The sequence below is a fragment of the Idiotropiscis lumnitzeri genome, chromosome 6 (genome assembly GCF_059441095.1).
Source record: "Idiotropiscis lumnitzeri isolate Australia: NSW breed Sydney's pygmy pipehorse chromosome 6, RoL_Ilum_1.0, whole genome shotgun sequence".
Classification (NCBI taxonomy): domain Eukaryota; kingdom Metazoa; phylum Chordata; class Actinopteri; order Syngnathiformes; family Syngnathidae; genus Idiotropiscis; species Idiotropiscis lumnitzeri.
The window spans coordinates 1874025-1897795 of NC_142396.1; the positions used below are offsets into that span (position 1 = coordinate 1874025).

A 23771-nucleotide genomic window follows, 5' to 3' on the forward strand; every position below is an offset into this window, starting at 1 on the left:
AACTTTTTTTAAAATCACATTTTGTTCAGCGCCAACCTCGGTGAAAAAAAATAACGTAAAATGTCGTTAAAAGAAGCGGGAAGCAAAGCTTCCTCGTCAAGTGAGGGAAATTAAAGCTGTCAAAAACTTTCTTCACTTGACTTCATAACTCAGAGTCGGACGTCTTTTACTACAGATGAGACTTGGAAAAGAAAATCATCATAATCTGGATATAAATGTATATCTGTCTATCCATAAATGTCTTTATATATTTTCTGTGTCAGGCTGTTTCTCTGCGTTCGCTGCGATTGTGCAGCATGTTTCCTTCAATAGGTCACATCACTTATGTTGCTTTTAAATGAAAAAGAAAAAGAAACAAAAAAAAATGCTTGTTTGACATTTAACGTAGGTCATGCTTGTTCTATTGTCCAAAAGTACGAAGGAATATTTGGGCCACCGTGAGCCTTAGCAAACTAAAAAAAAGCAAATTATGAACAAAATATCAAAAATATTACAAGAAGAGATATACTATAAAGTCATATTCTGATAGCATCTTCATTTTACAAGAAGGGGGGAAAAATCAACAACAAAAAAAAGAACAACTATATAAAATACAGTAAAATCAAAACAGTATTTGACAAGAAAAATTATACAAAATATTGTTCACTTTACAAGCACTTTTCTTCTTCGATTATGTGTCATTTCCATTTTGGGGTGTGTGTGCATATATATATGTGTATATATATATATATATATATATATATATATGTGTGTATATATATATATATATATATATGTGTGTATATATATATATATATATATATATATATATATATATATATATATAGGGTGTTTTATGTCAGCGTCAATTATCATTTGCAACAATTAATTAGTAAATTTGCAATCTGAATACTCCTTTTCACAGTCAGCAAAATGGAAACACACAGGAAAATATGCACAAAATAAAAAACTTGTTCTTTGTTCGTAATATTTGCAGCTCAGAAATTAATTTCTACCAAAAAAAGGAAATTTTACTGGGTCAAATATTATTAGCTTTGTTGTGTTATGAATCAGTAACTTGGAATTTGTCTTCCACGTTGTACAGTATATAAAAAAAAAAAACTTTTGTTTGTAACTTTTGCAGCTAGAACAGTCTGGTCAATTCAAAACAAGGAATTAAAAACAAAACACATTTTATGATTTTTGTTTTTAAATCATGCAATCAAATTTTAACATCGTTGCATTAACCCCGTCGTCATCCAGAAATGTTTGTAACAATTCCTTGCAATGCTTATGTTTTAGAGAAAAACGCATTTTTAAAAAAATGTGCTTTTTGCTTGGTAGCAACGCTGGCAAAATTCACAAAAAAAACAAAAAACACAAACTTCTAACAATCAGGGATTGAAATTGTAATTTTAATGTTTTCAATGTTTGGAAAATGATTTGCAACTCACGATTTTTTGCTGTTTGTTTTTAAGGTTTGCCATGAACAAGCAGAGAACATTTCCAGAGCGCCGCCTTTCCAAATTTTACAATCAGTGAGTCAAGCTTTGTGAGGACAAAATTTGCATCAGCAGCCAGGAATGTATGTTCAATTTTTTTTGCCGACGATTTATCAAATTTCTTTTGTTTTTGTGAGTTCTCACCGTTTGCTCGGAAGGCTGTGCAAATTTGACAAGCAGTCAAGTTGACATTTCAATATTTTGTGGACCAAACAACTTTTATTGGGTTGTCAACAATCCAACTTAGCAATCAAAATTAATTAAATCATTAATTCAAATTTCTTTCCAAGTAAAATCTTTACTTTTTGGGGATTTGATTTTTTTTGTGCTTTAAAATAATCCGAATAATAGACAAAAATGCTTAGAAATTGTGTTAATTTTTTTCATAGTTAATTGGTAAGGCTAGCAACTAGCTAAGCAAAAAAAAATAAAAAATAATCAACTTAAAATTCTTGACTGATGATAATTTCCATTTGTTTGCCGGTCGGGTTTGTTATGTGATTCAGCGTAAATTTTGCACGACTTTTTTGCGGAATCCAAATACTCCCTCGTACGGTAGATGTGAAGAAAAGAAATGCGCGACACAAAACAACTTTGGTCATTGGTAACGTTTGGCCTAAAGTGTTGGATGGCGCCCGCTCCTTTGTAGAAGGCACACATGTGTCAAGTCATTCAGATTGAGTTTTCGTTTTTTTTTCTTACTAGAAGTGATGTCACACAATCTGATTCCACTTGCCCGTTTCTCAGCATCAATAACAACGTGAACTAAAATATATATCTTTTTTTTTTTTCATTCCAAACAAAATGTTGGCTTTATCCCTTTTGAGTTGTTTAGCAATTTGACGCACTGTAAGCAACAAACACGAAGGAAACCGGTCACGCGTCAATGTTTTATAAGAAAATATTTGCAGAAGCTTACATGATGGGGAAATGTACAGTTGTGGCGAGCAAACAGGTTGATTGGAAAGCAAAAAAAAGTGGGTTGATTGTAAACTCTCTTTACGCACACGTGTTTTCTTCCTTGGTTTTAAAGGCAGGAGGTCAAGTGTGAGTCAAAAGAAAGAAAGAAAAAAAAAGGGGGTGTGGGGCAAAGGAGAGGAGCGCCTTCACTCAGGCAATGGCTTTCGCTTCGGGTAAGAAGGCCTCCCAGTACTTGATCAGCTGGACACACAAACACAGACAGATGGAGGCCAGGTTACGTGATGACACAAACTGGACGAGAAAAGTTGGAGGACAACAATACGTCCACATGTTATAGAGAGGGCATACAGGCATGAGCATGAATTCACAGGAACAATAAATAAATAAAATGTTATTTAACAATAACAAAATCATATGTAAGGAGTGCATGCATACAGGACCACATTTGTGAGTAAGGGCCGGAATTTATATTTATAATTTATATATTTATATATTATAATATATATATATATATATATATATCATAATATCAAAATCAAAAGACGGTTATTATTTCATTATTGTTATTGTGTGCCATTAAAAGTCGCAATGAAATGTATTTATTTTTTTATTTAAATCCAACGTAGGGACACATTTTTAAGTTGTACATTTTTTTTTTGGACTAAAAATACAAAAAACAACAACTTTGGCATATTTTTTTTCTGAACAGATCACAACTAGGTAGTCCAAACAGATTATCAATTTATTATTAGTATTGTCTTTATTATAATTTGTCAATCTGGAAAAGCAAGTGTGAAAAAAAAATAACATTTGAATTGGAAAATGTGTTCTTGTTTAAAACATGCAAGTGAATCGGCTCAAACTGAACTCGACATTTTCCACTTCAAAATCTGTCGCTATACGTATCGAATGGTCTTTAATTGGAGAGATGGCACATTTACAAACCTGTCAAGTTCATAAGAATGCACAGAAAATGACAATGCAAATTTATATTTTTTAAAAACCTCATCACATTCGACCCTCTCCAAGTGAGATGATTCGAATTGAATCAGAATCCCGCTGAGTCGAACCGAATCGTTCCACTTAAAAATCAAGCTGCCCTTGAATGGTTTCGGGGCGCCGTGGATCAAGATACGCAAAGAATTGTCCGCTAATGGAGAGATACGCATGGCAAATTTGAGTTTTAATCAGACAATCGACTGACCTGCTGCTGAGACTTGAACAGATTCTCCAAATATTTGATGATCTGTCTTTTGAAGTTCCTGGCCTTTTCTTTCTGTAAAGAGAAGAGAAGCGAGGTTGGGGGACAAATGTCTTGATGATCAGGAATGTGTCGCTCCACGTGGCCAGTGTGACCGGAGTCAAAACGCAATCACCTCAAATCGCAGCACTTCCTTGCGCACAGTGGCCGACACTCGGTCAAAGTCTCGCTCGAACTGCGCCACTTTGGCCTCCCACTGGTGAGCACGACAAAAAGGCGCACGTTCAATCGGTCACGCTTCACTTGCGCGTCACTTTTCCAGAGTGAGTCGGCGTACCTCTGCGATCTCCTCTTTGGCCAGCTGCAGCTTGTCGGGCTTGTTGGCCCACTGGAGTTTGGCCTCGGCCTCGCGCTTCTTCTGCAGCATGCTCTGCGCGTCCTGCCAGCGCTGCCACGCCTTCATGCGATGGTCAAACGAGCCCTGCATGTTGGAGGAGTTGCAGTCCATTTCCAAAAAATAAAGACGTGACAACATTGCATGACTAGACAAAAACATTGGGAGTTTTTTTTTTTTTTATGATTTGCAGTCCAATTCTTATTTTTGCAATTTAAATCAAATCTTTTCCGCAAAGAGTCAAAGGACGACGTACCCTGACGGCACCGAGCAGTCGGATGAAATCGGCGATAACCTCGGCGAAGCCGAAGGTGTCGTTGGCCGCCTGCTGATGATGCAGCTGCTCCATCTTGTCCTCCACTTCGGCCAACTGCGAGAGGGCCCGGGACAGCGCCGTGTTGTCCTCGGCGCTGCCCAGCATGGCGGCGCTCTTGGCGAAGCTCGCCGTGTTCATGGAAAGCTCTGGCGATGGCAATTTTTTTATTTCAATTAGTTCTTCAAACCAGTTTGTTGTTTTGAGGAGTTTTTTTTGCATTTTTGCTTTGATTTTATTTTTTAAAAAAAAGAAAAAAAAAAAGCTTGCTTCCAGGTGACAAATGCTGGAACGATCTCTGACGGCACTACGAGCACAAAAAAAAAACCTTTGATGACGCGTCTCAGAAAAGACTGGTGTGACAAAAGAGATTTTTCAAATGCGGGTGCGTAAATCGTCGCCGAGTAAGGCACGATTGCTTTTGTCATGGTTTCGCTTGTCTTTTTCGGCCACCCTGCCTCCGATTGCTTCCTCATATTCTGAATCACTCTCACCGGATGGGACGTGGCGTTCGTTACCTTTCCTGTGCAGGACCAGCGACTCAACCAGCGCGTGGAGCTTCCTGAACTGTTGGTCTGCAGACTCCACCTCCTGCAGCTTTTCCTCGAACCACTGCAGCAGAAAATTAGGTTGGTGAGTCGTATTCGTGAATTGATTGCGTGTGGCTGCAAAAGGCACGACTCGGTTGCGCACAAGGTCACAAGACTCTTTGTTCTGACCCATCAACCCGACAAAGGCGTGCAAGCGCGACGCGTCCAGACTCACCACGTCCGACTCGTTCATCTTGATGGTCATTTTGCTGACGGCGTCGGTCGCCTTGTTGATCATTTTTAGGAAGCCGGCGCCGCTCAGAGCTTGCGTGCTCACAGCTCGGGGCAACTGAACACACACGCGACGGAAAACATGCTCATTTGGAGGAAACGCACATTTGCGAAGCTTGAGGAAAAATGAAGAAGAAAAGTTGGTCTCACTTCGTCTCTCTCCAGGAACTCTCGCACGTCGGGGTCTTGCAGAAGCGAGGGGTGAGTGACCACCCTCTGAAGGTACCTGGAGGAGAGACGTCAAAGTTGGAGGTCAACATTCGGCCCCGAAATGTGCCTACAACCTTCACATCCAAGTTTCATCGTGTCAGCGTGCTTATTAACGTGTTATTACGCATTTCCTCTCATTTACTGCTTATCCAGCTAAATGTTTATTTAAGGCAGTTGAAATATCGAGAAATATCACACACCAGTCTTCCCATCTAATCCACCGGTGCCAAACTCAAGGCCCGGGGGCCAGGTCCGGCCCGCTGCATCATTTTATGTGGCCCACGAAGTCAAATCATGCGTGACTTTGTGTTTCTCGCTACAAATCCCAAAATTGCAAATATCCTTCAATTCTGATAATCTTAAAATATTGCAAGCATTTTTTTAAATCAATGGCACTTTTAAAATGATTTGAACAATAGTTGAATACATTTTCTTGGATTCTAACTTTAAAAATGAGATAGCCATCCATCGGTTTGTTGTGTATAGGTCATCATATGATGATGATTTCTGCGGGTTCATAATGGCCCCGCCCCCCGAGTGAAACCAAAAACTATGATGTGGCCCGTTTGACACCCCTGATCTAATCTGACCATGTCAACTCACAGAAAAAAAACCTGCTTATAACTTCTTAATACTACATCTTTTGTTGACTTTTAATTACACAACAATGACCGTGACCTTTTTGTCATCTTGCAGACAAGAAATGCAACCTTAAAAAAAGACGAAAACTAAATCTGATAAAAAAAAAAAAAAACTAAAACGAAACACTTTTGAAACAAAACTAACATTTCTACTCTGAAAATCTAATCACAACCACCTAAAAAATAATTAAATAAAAACTAAAACTAATGCAAAATCCAAAACTAAATAAGTTTGAAGCTCGGCGGTGCGTACACCCCTGACCTCTCCAGCGCGCCTCTTCTTCTCTCCACAAAGTCCGCAGACGACGAGTCCTCCTTTCCCACCTTCACTTTGGTCATGCCTGCCACACACGACGACGACGTAAGAGGAGCGCACGACGGCGACAGTGTTGGCTGAACGTGCGCTTACCGAGGATGCTCTTCTCCGGCGGAGGTGGCACGATGAAGCCGTTGGGTCCATGCTTCTCAGACAGCTTCTCGTACAGGCCCAAGAAGTCGCTGAAGCGTCGGCGCACCGTGAACGTCGTGTTGCGGAACATGGACAGCGTGGTCTGAAAGCAATTTTGCGTTTTGGAATGAAAACTCCTGAACTTGCTTTGAAAAAACGCAAGACAAGTGGCCATATTTGTGAAAAGTGTCTTTACCTGAGTGGACACTTTGTAGGCCATGTAGGCGGTCATTCCATCCCCTGGACAGACATTCACAACAAGTCAGAATTTGATTCTGGCGGTCACGCTGCGGAACACATCTCACCTATTTTTCCGGGGTCAGTAATCGACACGGTGATGTCAAATTGGTCTTCCAGCTCGGACTCCTCCTCTTCTTCCAGCTGCAATAAGTGATGAGGAGAAGGCAAAATCCCACATCTTTTATTTTTTTTGATTGACACATTTCAAGTTATTCAGCCACTGGCAGAGTCACTTACTTCTTCCATCTCCGCGGCCATCGGCTTGGTCATACTGGCAGCGCTGGACATGGCGGGAGCCGACGTGGAAGGTTTGCCGGCAGTGGTGGCGGGGGCAGCGACCTTCTTCCTTTCACTCGGCGGACTATCCAGCGAGAGCTCCACTGTGGCTTCTGTGTTAGAGAAAAAAAAATGTAAATATTGGAAGTCATCTTTTCTTACAGTTTGTCTCTCCCTCTCCCACACGTTCATTTTTTTTGTCTTTTCTCACAAGGAAACGTGAGGACTCACCTGCAAATATGTCGGCGCTTTCTTCCACGTGGACTCCGTTTGTCCTTTGAGTTGAGTTGCCGGGGGCGACGGCTTCCTCTGCGAAGAAGTCGGTGTGGTTCCGCTCAAGCGGCGGCCCTTCGCCCACTTTTGCGCCGTCGCGGCTTGCCGACTTGTCCGCCAGAGGCTCGTACTGCAGCGCGCTGGCGGCAGGCTTCTTCTTGGCACCCAGCGGCTCGCCGAACAGATCCTCGTCGGGCTCGCCGAAGAGGCTCTTCTGCGGCTTGGCGGCTTTGATCTGTCGCGGGTCAGCGAACAAGTCGCGGCCTTCGTCTTCGAACAGGTCCGCGGCGGCGGTTTGCATCTGGGTCGCAGCGGGCGGAGGATCGTCAAAAAGGTCCGCCAGGGGGTCCACTTTGCTAGGTGGCCGTGGTGCGAGATCTGCGGATAAACTAATATCTAAAAGCGGCGCGGATTCTTTTACTTCCTGTTTTGCCACGCCAACCTCAACTAACCGACTTTCGCCCGCATCCTCTACCGTTACTTGCTGTGACTGTGGTTCAGTTTCACTTCCCAGTAGGTCAACAAAATCATCGTTGAGAAGGTTTCCGCCGGCTCTCTTTTCACCTCCGGACTCGACAGAGGCGGCCGGCGTCATCCAGTTGCCCGCCAGGTCGTCAAACTCGTCGGAGGGCTCGCTGGGCGTTTTGGATTCCGAGCCGCTGCTGATGGGGTCGCTCATGATGTCACTGGGAGGCGAAATCAAATTGTCGCTGTCCGTTTTGGATCCCAAGCCGCTGCTGATGTGGTCACTCGTCGGGTCAGCCGTAGAGTCACTGGCAGGCGTGGCCAAATCGTCACTTAGCTGCCTGACCTTCGGCGTCTCGCTGAGTGAGGAGTTGCTCTGGAAACAAAGAAAAAACATCTTCAGAATGCGCAGTGGACGTATGTTAGTGCACTCTTCTTTTAATCCTAAAGTAATTGGATTTTTTTTTTAAAGATGCAAATATGGGCTGAACTTTTGTGTCCTATTCATGTTCCATGCTATTGCTGCCATATTGTTACTACTTAAAGACGCTCAGAATTTCAATCTGTTTTTTTTTATGTGCTTCATAAACAAACGGCATTGGCCTCACTAATGATCTATAAAACTTCCCTTTGCTCTTCCTTCTCACTCCTGACATTCCTCCACTCGCTGTTTCCTGCTTGGACTTTCTTCTTCAGCTCTCTTCTACTTCTCATTACTATTGAGCAAATTATCCAAAGCACTTGAAGTCACGCACCTTCTCCACCTCTCCTTGTTGTCACAGTGCCAACGTGAGACTTTATGGGCCCTCCTTTTTCTTTACAGGTTTTCTCGATTGAGCTTACCATCTTGTATAGCCGTCTCATAATGTTCCTGTTAGAGGGTGTTCTGTTCATTCATTTCTTTCGCTGATAGATGTCAATCTTTCCATTCGCTTCTTGGTCATCCTCATTTAAGTGGTGCTGCTTCCAATCCGTACATTATGATTGGTCTAATCACTTTTTTATGGACTTTGGCTTTTAATTAAACGTTTAATGGATTGTTAATGTCGTAATCACTTCCAAATGATGGCCAGGATATATCAAGAGCATTCCTAGTAAGAAAAAAAAAAATAAGAAAAAAAGCAGCAAGCTGGCACATTTTCTGTGGGCTCTGCGTAAAGCTGCTGAGTAAGCCTTTTCCCAAATTGACTTTTTTTCCCCTTTTGAACTTTGACTGTGGGGAAAACATCCGGGTTCTAACCACGTGACCACAGCTCACTCACATGACAGGAGGTTGCCGTCCCTGCTGCATGGGTCACTTTTCCATCTCTATTCAAATTACTGCCAATCATTAGGAGCACAATTTATGCAATCGAAACACAAAGGACAAACTCTCCAAGGATAACAATCCATTCCTACCCAAAAAATAAAAAGTAATTAGTCACAAAGTGTTGTTAGTTTATCCGTCCACTCGAAGCGCAAACATCACAGGCAATTAAACGCCGAAATTAGTTCTGGAGATGGAAAAAATAATTGCGTTGCGTTTACGCAAAAGTAAACATCGCATCACATAAAGTAACATTTATTACTTTTAGGCAAACCATGTGGGTGTGAATGAAAACTTTTGCACCTAAAAAAAAACAACAACGAAAAAGTGGCGACAGCTTTTTTTTTTCACTCGCCCATTGCTATTGCTAACCGTCAGTGAGAGTTAGCCCAGTAGGGAGACGGAAGAAGCGGCCCGTTGGGAAAGTTGCGACCGTACCACACTCATGAAGAGGTCGTCTCCGTCGTCTTCATCGCTGCCTCGGCCTGCGGCGTCTCCGGCGTCGGGGAACGGGGGAGGACTGCGCTCCGAGCTGGTCGCCATCTTCAATTCGTTAATTTACTAACTTCACGCACGCGCGCGCGGATAGGCAAGACACGACAGACGAGCGGGGACAATGTGTGATTTTTCGGCGGATAATGTTTACTCCTTCGCTGCCCATGCGAGCACACGCAACACTGCTGTGGAAAGTGACGCCTGGGGGACGGTGGAAGCGCTCCAAAGTGACAGGGAAGTCTGCGGTGGAGTGAAGGCGTAGGAGGAGGGAGATTGGGGGGGGGCGACGCCAATAAACCGCCGCTGTCACTTTTCACTTCCTGGTTAGCTTAATGAGCTAATGCGATAGCCTCGACAACAGCTTCACTTCCTAGTTATGATGAATTCCGTCGTGTTCTAGGCAGGACACACCATGCTGCACTATGATAGGCTGCTGCCCTTGGCTAACCTGGTGTAGAAGCCAATCACATTCCAGCAACGCGTGTGCGACCGCCAATCGTATTGCACCAGTGCGTGTGCTGCCTACAACTGTAGTGGGATTCTTGACTAGCTCGATAGCCTCGCCACCTCACCAGCTAGGCTAAAACATAAGCTACACAGTCACGGAACCGAACAAGCGCGATGGGTTGGACTTAAAAAAAAGAAAGACTCCGGGCAAGAGAAGCGGTGTAGAGCAGCTCGTCTCACCGCCAACGACTGCCGAGTTTGGGGATGCCTGGTGTCATTTCGACCGGAGATCGAGAGCCGCTTCTCACGGCAAAACGTCGTTTTACTGACGAGTCGGAGTCCGAATCGGATGAAGGTAAAAAGATAACATTTAAAAAAAGTAAAAGAAAAGAAAAAAAAAGAAACACACCGAGCCTCTTCTTTATGAAGTCGCAGAGCCTTTTAGAGTTTGTGCCATTTAAATGTTTCTTTCCCGTTTGGGGATGTTCAAGATGCGTAACAAACTAAAAACGATCCACTTTTTGGAGCGTCCACAAAAGCTTTCCATCTACTTTCGTATCTTGTTTTACACACGCAACAGATTTGATCAGTATTGAAATACGCGTTACTTTACATTTTATACTATACAATGTCAATGCTCGGTTGTTAATGAGATGTTGATGTAGTACTAAATTGTTTATTAATGTGTTAGTACTTTGCAGTGGTGGTTGGCCTAAAGTCAACTAAACCAGTATTGTACGGAACATCTTTTTTTACAAGTGAAATTTTTATTTGCACTTCCGAATTATTAGCATAAGCATAATTATATTTTCGTTCGGAAATTTTGTTGGCAATGTAAATAAAAAAATGCTTTGGCGTTACACATTCTGTGAATTCAATATACTGGGAGGAATAACCACATTATATCGTATCTCAATCGTTGCCAGCCCCTAATGAGCACATACGACACATATAATAAAATGTCTTATAGTTGAGGGTGATGTAGCATATTTTTTGTATTCAACATTTGAGCCACTGTTTCTCTGACTTCAATTCTCTCTCAACATCCGAAATACAGGCAGACGCACATTTTCAGTGTTTGTATTTTTTGCAAAATATGATATCCCTCCTTCCCTTTTTTTTGTCCTCAAAAATGCATGACTTTAATCTCAATTCCTCTTTAAAACAACCCCAGTTGAAACAAAGTGTATTACATAAATAAAAACTCAAACATAAAAGTCTAAAAACAATTCACAAATGACTAAAGTACACATTTTTACTATAAAATAACGTACCTCTTTAGAAACCTAAAAAACAGTTGTTGACTTTGAGATCTACCGGCTAGCTCATTCCGTGTTAATTTCTTTCTTTCAGGTGAAACCCTATTTGATGGGAGGACATTAATCGCCCCGCGTGATGCCGACGAGGGCGCGCGCACCAGATTGACGTATGAAGAAGCGGTCGAGGCAGCAGGTAATTAAAAAATGGGACACCATCTTGGAGAGGCGACATCGCAGGTGAAATCAAATGTAAAATGTGAAGGGACTGGCCTCCCAGGTACACGTAACAAATTGCTATTCCGATAAATGTTCAAAAGATGCATTTTCTTTCCAGTTGAAACCAGTCGTAGCGAGTAGCATGAAAGCATTTTCAGTCCAGAAGATCGTACTTCAACCGCTCCACTGCCTTTATGCGGTGTCTGGACATGTCAACAAACACAAACACCTTTTGGCACCGTGTCCAGAACTTTGACCAAACAATCAAGAATGTGTCGGTTATCAAACCCGAAAGCTGTTAGCTGACTTTGCCGTGATAGCGGGGGCGTCGCACGCGGAGGGGGTGTGAGTGTTTCTGTGTGATAGCGCACCGTCGGCACGATGGCCTTTCAAGACAGTCCTTTTTGGCGGCCGGACTTCACAGACAAGAATTTCGCTGAGGCTCAAACCTCACAACTGTGAGTTCGATGTGCTCGCAACGAAAGCACTAGGGCTGAACACTTTTGAAAAATAATGTCATTACGAGTTTTTTTTTTTTTCTAAAAAAAATGCATTTTTTTCCCCCTCTATACTGCGATGACGATTTAATATGTGACTATCAATTTTTCACAATGTCACAAAATTCTACCCAACAGGTGTGGCGTCAACCCAAGTCATAAATCAGATAACAAAAAGAAAAAAATCTGTTTTTAATTATCCCTTCGAATTTTGAATGTTTACAAAACGTGTCCCAAGAACATTTTATCTGGATAAGATTTTTTACAGCAATTTGAAAATCATTTTAAATTGCTTGATTATACAAAAAAAATATTAATCCCGGTTATTTTATTAATAATTAAAATCAAGATTTTTCAAATGATTATCATCACTTTTTTGTACATAACAAATTAAAAAAAATGGATACAATATGAAGACAAATCGCATGAATAAAAATGTGTAAATTCAACTATGGTTTCTAATAATAAACAAAGTTTACTTCCTTTATCCTCCTAAATTGCCATCAAATCGTTGTCACTTCCAAATGAACAATTTCACTTGCACGTCCAAATTTTGAACTCGTCTACTATTTTTAAAAAAAATTTTATATATATGATAATATATACTGTCGAAAATCATCTTTTTTCCAATTTTGTAATGGTTGAGCGTAATAATCGTAATTGTAATTGAATTTGTATTGATTGCACAGCCGTGTCGTCAGCCGTCGTTGCGTTGAGGCCTTGTCGCTCCGCTTCCTCTTTTCAGGCTTCGGCTGGTTCCAGTGGCTGCTGCTGCTAGTTTGTGGATGGGCCAACGCCAGCGACGCCGTGGAGATCGTCTGCGTGTCCTTCCTGCTGCCCACCGCCCGCTGCGACCTCCAGCTCAGCTCCTCCGACATGGGCCTGCTCACCGCCTCCATTTTCCTCGGTCGGACCTCCTTTTGTCAAGTTAGTCCCTTTTGGAAATTCAATGACACGTGCCTGCGTCGCGTCGTCCCTGCCAGGCATGATGGTTGGCGGCTACGTGTGGGGATATTTGGCCGACCGCAGGGGGCGCCGCAACGTCTTGGTGGTCTCGCTGTCTGTCAATGGGCTGTTTGGGGGCGTGGCCAGTGCGGCGCCGTGGTTCTGGCTCTTCCTGCTGCTCAGGTTCATCAGCGGAGTGGGGTGAGGACAACCGGAGACATAAATACGTCATTGTTTCGGAACAAAACGTTTAGGAAATCTTTACGTAACTCTGATTCTTAATTCATTCAATCGCAGCCGTTTTCGCAAGAGGAAATACCTCAATCACGGAGCTTTTTTCTGGCTTTTGGCTGATTTTGCAAGGCCTCCGGAATATTGTGTTCTAAAGATATAAAAACACGGAGCTCTGATGCAAAAGGCTAACACATATAAATACGTCTTTGGGAGGCGGGGACTACAATTTTGAAAACGTATCAATACGTCTTGTGTCATGAAGTTTCTCAACCGGTTTAGGTGAAATTTTGAGTGATTCAGATGGATGTCCATTTCATATGCAATTGAAATGTCTCCCAAAAATTCTGTGAATGTGACAGAATTCCAAGTGACCGCCACGCCGGCGCTCAACAATGCCCCCTTTTTTTATTTCTCCAGGGTTGGCGGGTCCACTCCTGTCATTTTCTCCTACTTCTCAGAGTTTATGCCCCGACTGAGGCGAGGTATGATGATCAGCGCTCTGGCCACCTTCTGGATGGCGGGGAATATTCTGGCTGCAGGTGACAAGACACCACGCTACATTATTTTTTTTGTGACTATTGGGTAAAGTTGATGCTCGATTGTACGTGCGCCAAGGCCTGGCCTGGTTGGTGATCCCCAGAACCTGGTTGCATTTCTCCGTGGGCCGACTGGACTTCCAGAGCTGGCGACTGTTCGTGGTGCTCTGCTCCGTCCCGAGCGTGACATCGGCGATCATCTTCAGGCTGCTCATGCCCGAAAGCCCCAAATTCCTCATGGAGGTATCTGGAAAAAAAAAAAGCCATAGATCACTTTCTTTGTAATCCGGTACAATTTTCTGGAATTGAAATAGTACTGATGGAGGAAAGTGTGCTTGTAGATATTGTCCAGAGGGAGTTTGCGACAGATAGATTTTTATTTTGTCTTTTGAAAGAAAAAAATATATATCAATGACGTATTCAGCTCATAAAACTGAATTGAACTGATAGCTCATTTGGCTAAGTAAATGTGTCATTTTGATTTATTTTATTTTATTTTTTTTGGTAGGCTGGCCGAGAGCGAGAGGCCATCGACGTCTTCCGCCAGATGTTTCGACTGAACGTGCGTGGGAAAGGAGCGGCTTTCCCTGTAAGCAGACAAAAGGAGCAAAGGCGGTGACAGTTCAGGCTTAGAATAGTTTGGGAGTTTTAATTATAATTTGTTTTTTTGATTCATTTTGATTTTTGGAATTAGAAATTCAGTTAGTTTGCATTTGTTTTTATTATTATATATTTTTTAAATGCTTCATTTTGGTTTTCTAATTATTAGTTTTTTTATTGCCTGTTTGTCAAATGCAGGATAAAAAAGTCACTTAAGTATTGGGTAATAAATTAAACTACAATTTCTTAAGTTTAATAAGCTTGGTACCGTCAAAAGTGGTAGGCAAAAAAAAAAAAAACAATATTGCAATAAATTGTTGCAATAAATAATCGATACCCTGACGGCAAGTTGAATGCAGAATTGCACATTTCCTTTTTATGTTTATTTTTTTTCCTTGCCACATATTTCGTGACATATCATTGATGAAATTGCTTTTGGAGAGGTTTTCCTTGCTCGTGAACACCAAGCAAAGAGCGCATGAGCCCGAGACTCGACAGCCGTGCGGACGACTCGCCGCTATTCTCAAAAAGGTGAACACCAAACAAGACTGGTCACAAAGTCGCCACTCACACATTGCTGACAGCTGAAATGAAATGTTCCATTTTTTTTTGTCATCATCACAAAAACAGGCTGTGATGCCGGTCCGGCAGATGTTTGACGGCAACCTCAAATCCAGAAGCTTCGTGCTGCTGATCATTTTCTACTGCATTTCCTTCGGGTGAGAGATCCATCCGGTACATCGGCATTCCGCTCGTCCCGGAAGTGTCGCGTCATTACATTTATGCAAGTCATGACTGATCTCGTTGAATTCCCAAATGTCTCTGGAGCCTCAAAGCGGGGTCAGGGGTCATCCTAAGATTAGAACGTTGGCTTCAAAAACGCTGCAGTGATTGATTCCAGATTTTTGTGGCGGCAGGAGTGTGATTGTCAACCTGCTCGACGTCTGAAGTGCCTCGAGGTAATGACGTCACTTGACTTCTGTGCGTAGCTACTACGGGCTGTGGATGTGGTTCCCCGAGCTGTTTTCGCGAGTGGAGGCCGGCAGCTCGCCGTGTGCCAACGTGTCGGCGCCGGCGCAGCAGCACAACCACAGCTGCTACCCCGTCAAGACTGTCGGTGAGTAACGGCCTCTCCGGACGCCTCCATCGCTTCACCAGTGGTGAGGTTCGCCGGTCGAGGCAGAGGTGCTTGTTAACGAACACGAACAAAAGAAGTCAAATTCAAAATAAAAAAAAAAATAAAAATGTTTATGAAATAAAAAAAATACAAAATTGATAACTCACTAAAATGACATTTCATGTTTAAAAAAATTATTTTCCATGTTATTTACGTACTTTACGACACAATACCTAGTGAATGTTTTGTTTCTTTCCCACAAGTGGGCCATATATCAGAAAAAGGAATACTTCAGCTAAATCGAAGCAATTTTGAAAATAAAAATGAAGAAACCAGCTGTAAAAGCGAATTCAAACAAACTGAATTTCAATAGAAAAACAAAACGAAGTGCAATAAAAAAATACCTGACCCTGGTTCCAACTTGGGGGTCAGCAAAATTATTTTCTCATGATATCTCATAAACCAATGATGTTTTTTTTTTTCCTTCGGGCAAATATGACAAATGGGACATTGATGTTTTATCTGGAAAATGTCTCTTCTCGAAGGTGTGTCCGCGTAGACCCTGAAAGTTTGACAAGCCCCGCCGTACACCAAGATTTTGTCCCAGTACAATAACGCTTCGTTTTGAAATGTGCAAATTATTTGTATTTTCATCGTCAGTCTACGAGGACGGCTTCTTCATCGCCGCCTCCAACCTTCCCGGCAACATCTTCACCATCCTGGTGATGGACAACGTTGGAGGGAAGCTGCTCCTCTGTGAGCGAGCCCACGCGCCACATTTGTTGCCCGCCGAATCGTCATTTGGCCTGATTTCAACTTGACATTTCCCGTGTGTGTGTGTGTCCTCGCAGCGGCCAGCTTGCTGCTGTCCAGCCTGAGCGTATTCCTCATCTACGTGGTACAGACCAAAAGCCAAAGTCTGCTGTTGTCCTGCCTGTTCAGCGGCGTTTCCGTCGTCGCCTGGAACGCTCTGGACGTGCTGGGAACGGAGCTGTACCCCACGCACTTACGGTACTTAGAGCGAGACACTCAGCAGTTATGGCAGTGCTTCTCAAATAGTGGGTTGTGCGTGTGACCCTGGGGAACACGCTTTTTTCCCACCGTCCTAAAATTAAGTGTAATTGCACATCCACTCCAGTAGATGGCAGTGGCGCTCTCATTGTGCACAGCGAGCATGAACTCTACGATGTCGGTTTGTTTTGCAACGGACATGCTATAATTTATGGTTGCATTGGAGTTTGGGTGATGGTGGGGTGCGAATTGTTTTCTTTTTGCTAGGGGGGACGTAACAGAAAATAATTGAGAAGCACTGACTTACGGTAAGAAGCACCAATACGTAAAAAAAAAAGACAGATTTAAGTCAAAGTACTGATTCCACTCCTGTACTAAAGGGGAAACGTGCAGTCTTCGAAGTATACCTAAGTTCACACGGATAAAGGATTACTTTTTTTTTTTTTACATTGTCGACATCTGCAGAGGTTGTGCAAAAAAATGTGCAGAGTATTTTGACAAAGTAAGGAGAAGAAAGAAGATATTTGTCTTCAAATGACGTAAAAAGTCAGGAAACTACCTGAACTACTCGAGTACAATAATAACGTAAGTGTACTTCATTGGCACGTGATCATTTGGAATTACAGTCAAATAATCAAATTGAAGTGGAATGGCAGTTATTTGAGTCCCTCCATTTAGGAGCCTCGTATAGTATCCAAACCACAGGAATTATTTTCCTTTCAAACGTTTTCACGTCAAAGCAAGCTTGCGCTCCCCTGATGGTCGTTCTCCCGCAGTTCGTCGGCGCTGGGCTTCTTCACGGGGGCGGGCCGAGTGGCGGCCATCATGGGGAACGTGGTCTTTGGCAACATGCTGGACTCGGCCTGCGCCGTGCCCATCCTGCTGGTGTCGCTCATGCTGACGACGGGCGGCGCGGCTGCACTCTTCCTTCCACGCACCAAACAGATGGAGCTTGCCTGACCTTCACCTTCATGCGTGTTTGTGTTCAAAATTATTTGCCAATAATCTGTACGGATTTCTCAGAAATGTTTTGTAAACGTAATAACAGTGTACTTTTACTGTCTATTGTCAAGTCAAGTTAAACAAGGATCGATATCATCCATCACACTGTTGCAGCAGGGAGAGATGGAAAAGCTGCAGGACAGCGGCCCTCGAGGAACAGGATTGAGGACCCCTGTTAAATGAATGGACGGAGAAATTTTGTTTTGTTCTGGCTGCTGCCGATTCAAACCCAGTGTGCATCATATGCTCCGAAAGCGTCGCAACATTGCCAAGCGCCACGACGAAACATATACCTGAAGTGGAAGAAGCTCCACCAAACTTCACATCCAGCGTTTGGAAATATTTTTTTTTCCTTATTAAGTATGCACCAGATGGAAAGCGTGTCGTGGACTACAACTTGAACAGTATGTAAAATATTTGCTTGTAGGACTGATTTTCAGGAGTTGATAACCGCTGCAGTATGTCCAGTCAGAACACAATATTGTCCAGATGAGGAATAATCAAACCAGTTTGGTCCATGTAATATTTAATTTGTTTCGATATGGATGTGTGTGTGGTTTCTGTAGGACAAATAAAAAGAAAACATGAGCGGATACAATGGAAAGCCTCATCAACACAACACTAATTTGCCGTAGTCATAACCATAACAAATCAACAAAACAGCACAAGCAACATTAACTGAAATGCCCACAAACAAATCGCGTTCCCACAAAAAAGGATATTTTATGTTGGGTCACTGACATGCTAATGCACGCACACCTTGTGGTTGGATGGTTTCGGAGAGAATGACTGTACATCCCTTGTCTGTTACTTTTCGTGGGTCCTAAAATAGGTGGCTAAAAACATGCCCATCTAAAATTCAAGTATGTCAACATGACAGCCACTAGAGGGTGCTACAACGGCATGCTACAAAACAACCTGACCTTTTGAACACAGTATGTTGCGAGTGTCACACGATGCTAACTGGTGACACATTCACGCCGACAATGGGAAAAGGAGTGGAACGTTTCACCAATAGTGCAATTCCTGATTTGTCAAATGAGCAAGGTCTTTGTCAGCAGCCCCCGCTGCGCCAGCTGACCGTTACGGCACTTGACGTCACTGCCGAGTGGGACATGAAATGCGACGTTATTCAGACACGGGTGCTCGAAAGTCACGCGACTGGTGATTTAAGCAGAAAAGTCCGAAAGAAGTTGCGGAGGATGGAAATTAGTGTGCCCAAACGCAACTATACCTGTTTTGTTTTTTGGATTTATTTATTCCAAAATATTTTGAGTTGTAAAATACACTCCAACACAAAGTACAGTGATTTAAAAAAATATTTCAGGGATAAAGTGTTTATTTTCTGCCGATACTGAAAATACAGTCAAGCACGCAAGATGATGCACGACTGTATTTGGATGAGTTTGTGTTACAATTACTCCCATTTGAAAAAGAATGATGTTTCAAATAACACACTATTAAGGAAGATAATTGTCTTTTTTTATGTATCCTCGACTGCTGAAGATGCACTACAGAAAAATATTTTAAATTTCACATGTATAAAATAAATATTAAAAATATTTTAAAAATTTTTTTTACATACGTATATAGCCTATATCGTTGCAACTTAACTTTAACCCAAGAGTTTAAGTTGAAGGTCCTGTTTTTCCTGAACAAGTTGCTGATGCTGAAAATATACTTTACAAGAAAAAAAAACAAAACAAGGAGGCCAACAGACAAATCATGTTGAAGAAATGTGACATAAAGAAACGTTGGTCGTCTAACTGTTATTTCCTAAGGAGCTGTTTATTTGTCAAATATGCTGTAATCTGTTGCTTAGAATGCACCACAGAAAACAGGTTATTTCTCAGCTCATTTATTTTATACGAGCACAACATTCATTTTTCATGGTGCTGTTTTTTTTCACATGTTGCTAAGTATGCGCAGCAGAAAAGGAGTCAGGGATTGCTAAAATAGATTTAATTAAATGTTAAATGTGTACTTCTGAGTTGAAACAAATGAACGTAGCTTGAATAAACTGTCAATTTGTAAAAAAATTGAATCGAAAAGGCCTGTACGTTGCGGTTCACCCCGGTGGACGAGAGGGTAGCCTCCCTCCGCCTTAAGGTCGGGGGACGGGTCCTGACCATAAGCACTTGTTTGTGCTTATGCAGCAAACAGCAGTTCAAAGTAGCCACCCTTTTTGGAGTCTTTAGAGCAGGGGTCGTCTCAAACTAAATTTACCTGGGGGCCACTAGAGGCAGACTCTGGGTGAGGCTGGGCCGCATCAGGTTTTCCGCAAGAAAAAAATTTAAAAAATCTAATCTTCTCAAATATCTTTATTTTTTAACACAAAATAATATTTAAAAATATATAAGGAATTAATAAGAAAATAAATGAGGAATTAATAAGAAAATTAATCAGTAATAAATAATAATCATAATAATGAGTCAAATGTCTGTATTAAAAGGGTCCTATATTCCCCGGTCCCATACAAAGCGGGGAACATAGATACGCTCCACATGAAGGCCATGGTGTTTCGATGGTAAGGACCGGGATGGTGAGCGCAAAAAGGCGACTGCTTACGGACCGTTGTTGTCATTTATTTTGACTACTTTTACAGAGAGAGATTACGATAACTACAACCTTTTTCATAATAACAGATAACTGCCCCTGGGACTCTCTGGCACTAAACTGGTCGGGACCAAGTTTCATGAATGAAACCGAGTCTGTCTCCGCCAGCTTTCACAGGCACAGACGAGAAATCATTTCCTTATTCAATCAAACAGCCGGCCAATTTTGCCGTAGTTCCGTCGTCTTTAAAAAAAAAAAAATGATCATCACGTTTCACTCCTATTACGAACATGGCATATCCTTTTGATGAGGATCCCATGGATGAAAGTGCAGCATTAACCCACAGAGAATTAACGACGTCGCGAGCGGATTATTAGACCCCGCATAGACGTCTAATCATATCCTGACAACTATCTGTTTGAGTGATACAGTTTCACTTCATAGTCCATTTCTACATCCATAACCTGCTATAATCCGTCCGCACATCTTCAACATCACCAGTCACAGTCTCATCCCAGCACACGAATGAACTCGCTGCTGTAACTCTCTGCTTACGTCAAGCCCGGCCGATGTCCCACCCTCGAGAGCCGTATACTCCACCGTGATTGGTAGGTTCGTTCAGCTCCGCACAAAACACTGTAAAGTGCCAGTCATATCAAATTTGCGGGCCGCACGAACATTAAACTTTCATAATAAGGCGGGGGCCGCAAACTATCATGCCGCGAGATTGAGACCCCTGCTTTGGAGGGTGTGCTGGAGAGCGCTCCCCCTGGAGACTCCATCCTTCAATGCTCACGTGGGTAATGACAGTGAGACCTGATAGGGCAGGGGTGTCAAACTCCTTTTTGTGGATGGGCCACGACGTAGTTCTGGTTTGCCTCAGAGGGCCGTTACGACGGCGAACCCATAGAAATGTACGATCACCTTACGTTATCACGTACACACAACAAATTGATGCAAAGCCATTTATTTTAAAAAGGAGGATTGGTGACAAATAAATGGCAATATCTCAGATCTCGATCTTGTTAAAAGTGAAGAAAATGTGCTCGAAACGGAAAGTTGACGCACGTGATTTGCCCTTTGCGGGCCACATGAAATGAGGTCACGGGCCAGATCTGGCCCCCCGGGCCTTGAGTTTGACACCTGTGTGATAGGGCGTGAGTGGAAGGAGCGCGACCTCCCGCCAACCCTCTGGAATGACCTTCCATTCAATGTTCCGCAAGCCCCCCCACTGTCCACTTTTCAAAGTCGTCTGAAGATTTTTGTTTTCTTTTTGATTCTTTAGCATGCGACTCAACATGAGACTGTCGCTGCTCTGCTGTTCTTCGTGTATCTACTGAATATGTGTTTTAATGTGTGTTTAATTTTCCTGCTCATTGATATTACACCGTATGGAAAGTGCATTGTTGCAGCACCAGCTTTGATGAAATATATAATATCAAAAAAAAGTTGTACAAAGCGGCCAATTGACGTGACGTCCTCTTCGCCACGTCAAAGGCGTGCACGTTGACTTTGGGATGAAGCATACGCTTTGTTTCGTCACGTGGAGGGAGGTTGAGCGGCAAAACACCAAACAAGAATTAGTCAGTCCGTTGCTTGGGTTGAGCTGAACTTTTGCCTGCGTCCCCGACAGCCACGCACTCTGCGTGGAATCTGGCAAGTCGCGGATGATGAGGACGCCGCAAGTCACTCTCCTGGCGCTCGTCCTCGCCTTGAACGCTGCGTGGGTCTTTTTTGCAGGTGAGCACATTCATATTCCCTTGAGAGCTCCGTTTGGGTTCTCCAAAAACTACCAGTTGTTAGTAGCTGGATTGACATTGGTGGTACCGGAGCGGCCGTCTTCTCCTTTGGTGTGGTCTTGAAATCATTTGGATTTTTTTTAACCCCATTTTGAGAGGGAGAGAACACAATTATGTCCCTGCTGACCCGCAAATGTCAGTAAATGTCTTGAAGGCACAAACTTGCGAATATGTGAAAAAGAGAAAGTGCTTTGAACGGAGCAAATGTGCCTGGTGGTTTACGGTACTGAATGAGTTCTCTGCTTTTTTTTTTTTTTTTGGTCCTTAACGTGTTGCATTCGCCAATCACCACAAAGAAACGTCACTGGGCCAATGCTTTTGATATTCTTTTGAGAAATCAATCCGCCAATTATGTCTTCAGCTGAATCCATGATGACAAAAAAAATCAACATTTACACATTACGTGCATGGCCTCACTTTGTGTTGTGTCGTGGCCGAATAACTTGACGTACCAACACACTGGACATTTTTGTACATATTGTTCTCTCTGTCTCTGCATCCCCTGTCGCGGGAGCGCGCACGCATTGACCGAAGGCGGCGCGATGTTACTACGTTTGTTTTCATTGAAAGGCACGAAGAATGTATGATTTTGTGTTTTTGATTTGCTGTCATTTAAAGTAGGGTTTCCATAAAAGTGGTAGTCTTCGTCGGTGTGGATTTCAGCACACCAATCGCTACAATTTAACACGTAAAGTAAGCGTTTGCCTCCGCCGAAATTGGGGGGAAATTACCCGCATTTGCATTCGTTAGACCAAAGAAATTTCGCAATCAATGAAGCTACCATAAGTGAATTTCAGTGATCAAAGCACGATGAAAAGGGGAGAGGATGAGTGAAGTGGGCGATCGTGTTTCCAGAGAGATCAAATTAAGTGGCAACATACAGATAGGTGGTATCCTGTTCGAGAACACGTCATTGTATTGCAATTGACTGATTTATTTTTTATAACCACTGATTGCCGCGTCAAGAGTAGCAAAAGAATAAAAAAAATAGTCACTCGCGTTCTGCGTCGGACTCGAGGTGCATTCACTGACCACTTAAACAGTAGGAAAGTTACCAACGGTTACTGATTCTGGCAGCACCCGCCAGAATAAGTACCCCCCCTCTAATCACAAAAATATTAACCCAACCCAACCCAAGTGACTTATTCTGTGTACTTATATGATCATCTTGAGTACGTGTGGCAAATCTGAGCAGGATCCCTCTTTCCAAAGCAAAGTTACAAGGGGGATACAGATTTTGGCAGGTGCTGCCACAATAAGTACCCCCGCCCCAATTACAAAAATATTCACCCCAGACACCAGGTGACTTATTCTGTGTACTTATTGGATCATCTTGAGTAAGTGTAGTAATTTTGAGCAGGGTCCCTCTTTCCAAAGCAAAGTTACAAGGGGGATACTGATTTTGGCAGGTGCTGCCCCAATAAGTACCCCCCCTCTAATCAAAAAAATAGCATTACTATGAGCACCATTTATGCCCTTCCATCACATACTGAATACTATTTTTTTTCCATGTAAACCTGACAAAGGTGGTGATGATTACACCAAATTAAATGTACTTTACTTTATCTAATTAAATCACCCTCTGGTTTATTTTACCACGAGGGCAGTAGATGATCTATCGCTCGCACATCGTTTAACAAGATTTATTCATAGGGTTGTCACGTAAATATTATAAACCATGAAATAATAAGACAAAGTAAGTATCCATGTTCTCCCCATACCTGCGTGGGTTTCCTCCTTGTACTCCAGGTTCCTCCCTCTCTCCAAAAACATGCATGGTGGCTTGATGGAACACTCTAAACCAGGGGTGTGCAAACTTTTTGATTGGCGGGCCACAATGGGTTCTAAAATTTGACAGTGGGTCCGGACCAGGAGCAGATGGATGGAGTGTTTTGGTTACCTCACCTCATCGGAGGAAAAAAAAACATTTAATTTTAAATGAAAGTGAACAAAAGCATTACATCAATATATGTCGAAAAAAAAAACAATGTTTAGAAAATAAAACTTTAACAAGGTTTATTCATTTAATATTTTTCAAGTTCGGCAGGCCCGATTAAAATGTTTAAT

The 23771-nt window shown here is 42.5% G+C and overlaps 2 protein-coding genes and 1 long non-coding RNA gene across 5 annotated transcripts; 1 reads left to right on the top strand and 2 right to left on the bottom strand.

Moving 5' to 3' along the window:
* Nucleotides 1–2357: 2357 nt before the first annotated feature.
* LOC148334448 (sorting nexin-1-like) lies at nt 2358–10050 on the bottom strand. The gene is made up of 15 exons (XM_088298040.1): nt 9429–10050; nt 7178–8060; nt 6908–7059; nt 6736–6811; nt 6627–6670; nt 6392–6533; nt 6245–6323; nt 5282–5357; nt 5076–5189; nt 4829–4922; nt 4254–4459; nt 3941–4084; nt 3779–3859; nt 3607–3678; nt 2358–2642 (listed from the first exon to the last, which is right to left on the bottom strand). The coding sequence occupies exons 1-15, from the start codon at nt 9531–9533 to the stop codon at nt 2592–2594; spliced, it is 2319 nt and encodes a 772-aa protein (XP_088154166.1). The 5' UTR covers nt 9534–10050; the 3' UTR covers nt 2358–2591.
* On the top strand, nt 9801–18080 carry sv2 (synaptic vesicle glycoprotein 2). Of its 3 annotated transcripts, none has more exons than XM_088298042.1 (14): nt 9801–10287; nt 11286–11384; nt 12650–12811; nt 12888–13050; nt 13501–13622; nt 13699–13862; nt 14128–14208; nt 14661–14750; nt 14850–14938; nt 15209–15336; nt 15997–16092; nt 16188–16347; nt 17124–17324; nt 17421–18080. In XM_088298042.1, the coding sequence occupies exons 1-13, from the start codon at nt 10197–10199 to the stop codon at nt 17305–17307; spliced, it is 1629 nt and encodes a 542-aa protein (XP_088154168.1). In that variant the 5' UTR covers nt 9801–10196; the 3' UTR covers nt 17308–17324; nt 17421–18080. The 3 variants fall into 3 exon arrangements, with proteins under 3 accessions (XP_088154168.1, XP_088154169.1, XP_088154167.1); XM_088298043.1 differs by having other exon boundaries at nt 17464–18079; XM_088298041.1 differs by having other exon boundaries at nt 9802–10287; nt 17124–18078.
* Nucleotides 14126–18149, bottom strand: LOC148334450 (uncharacterized). The gene is made up of 3 exons (XR_015844037.1): nt 18109–18149; nt 15153–15407; nt 14126–15072 (listed from the first exon to the last, which is right to left on the bottom strand). It is a non-coding gene; the product is annotated as an uncharacterized LOC148334450 (long non-coding RNA).
* Between the last annotated feature and the right edge of the window lie 5622 nt (nt 18150–23771).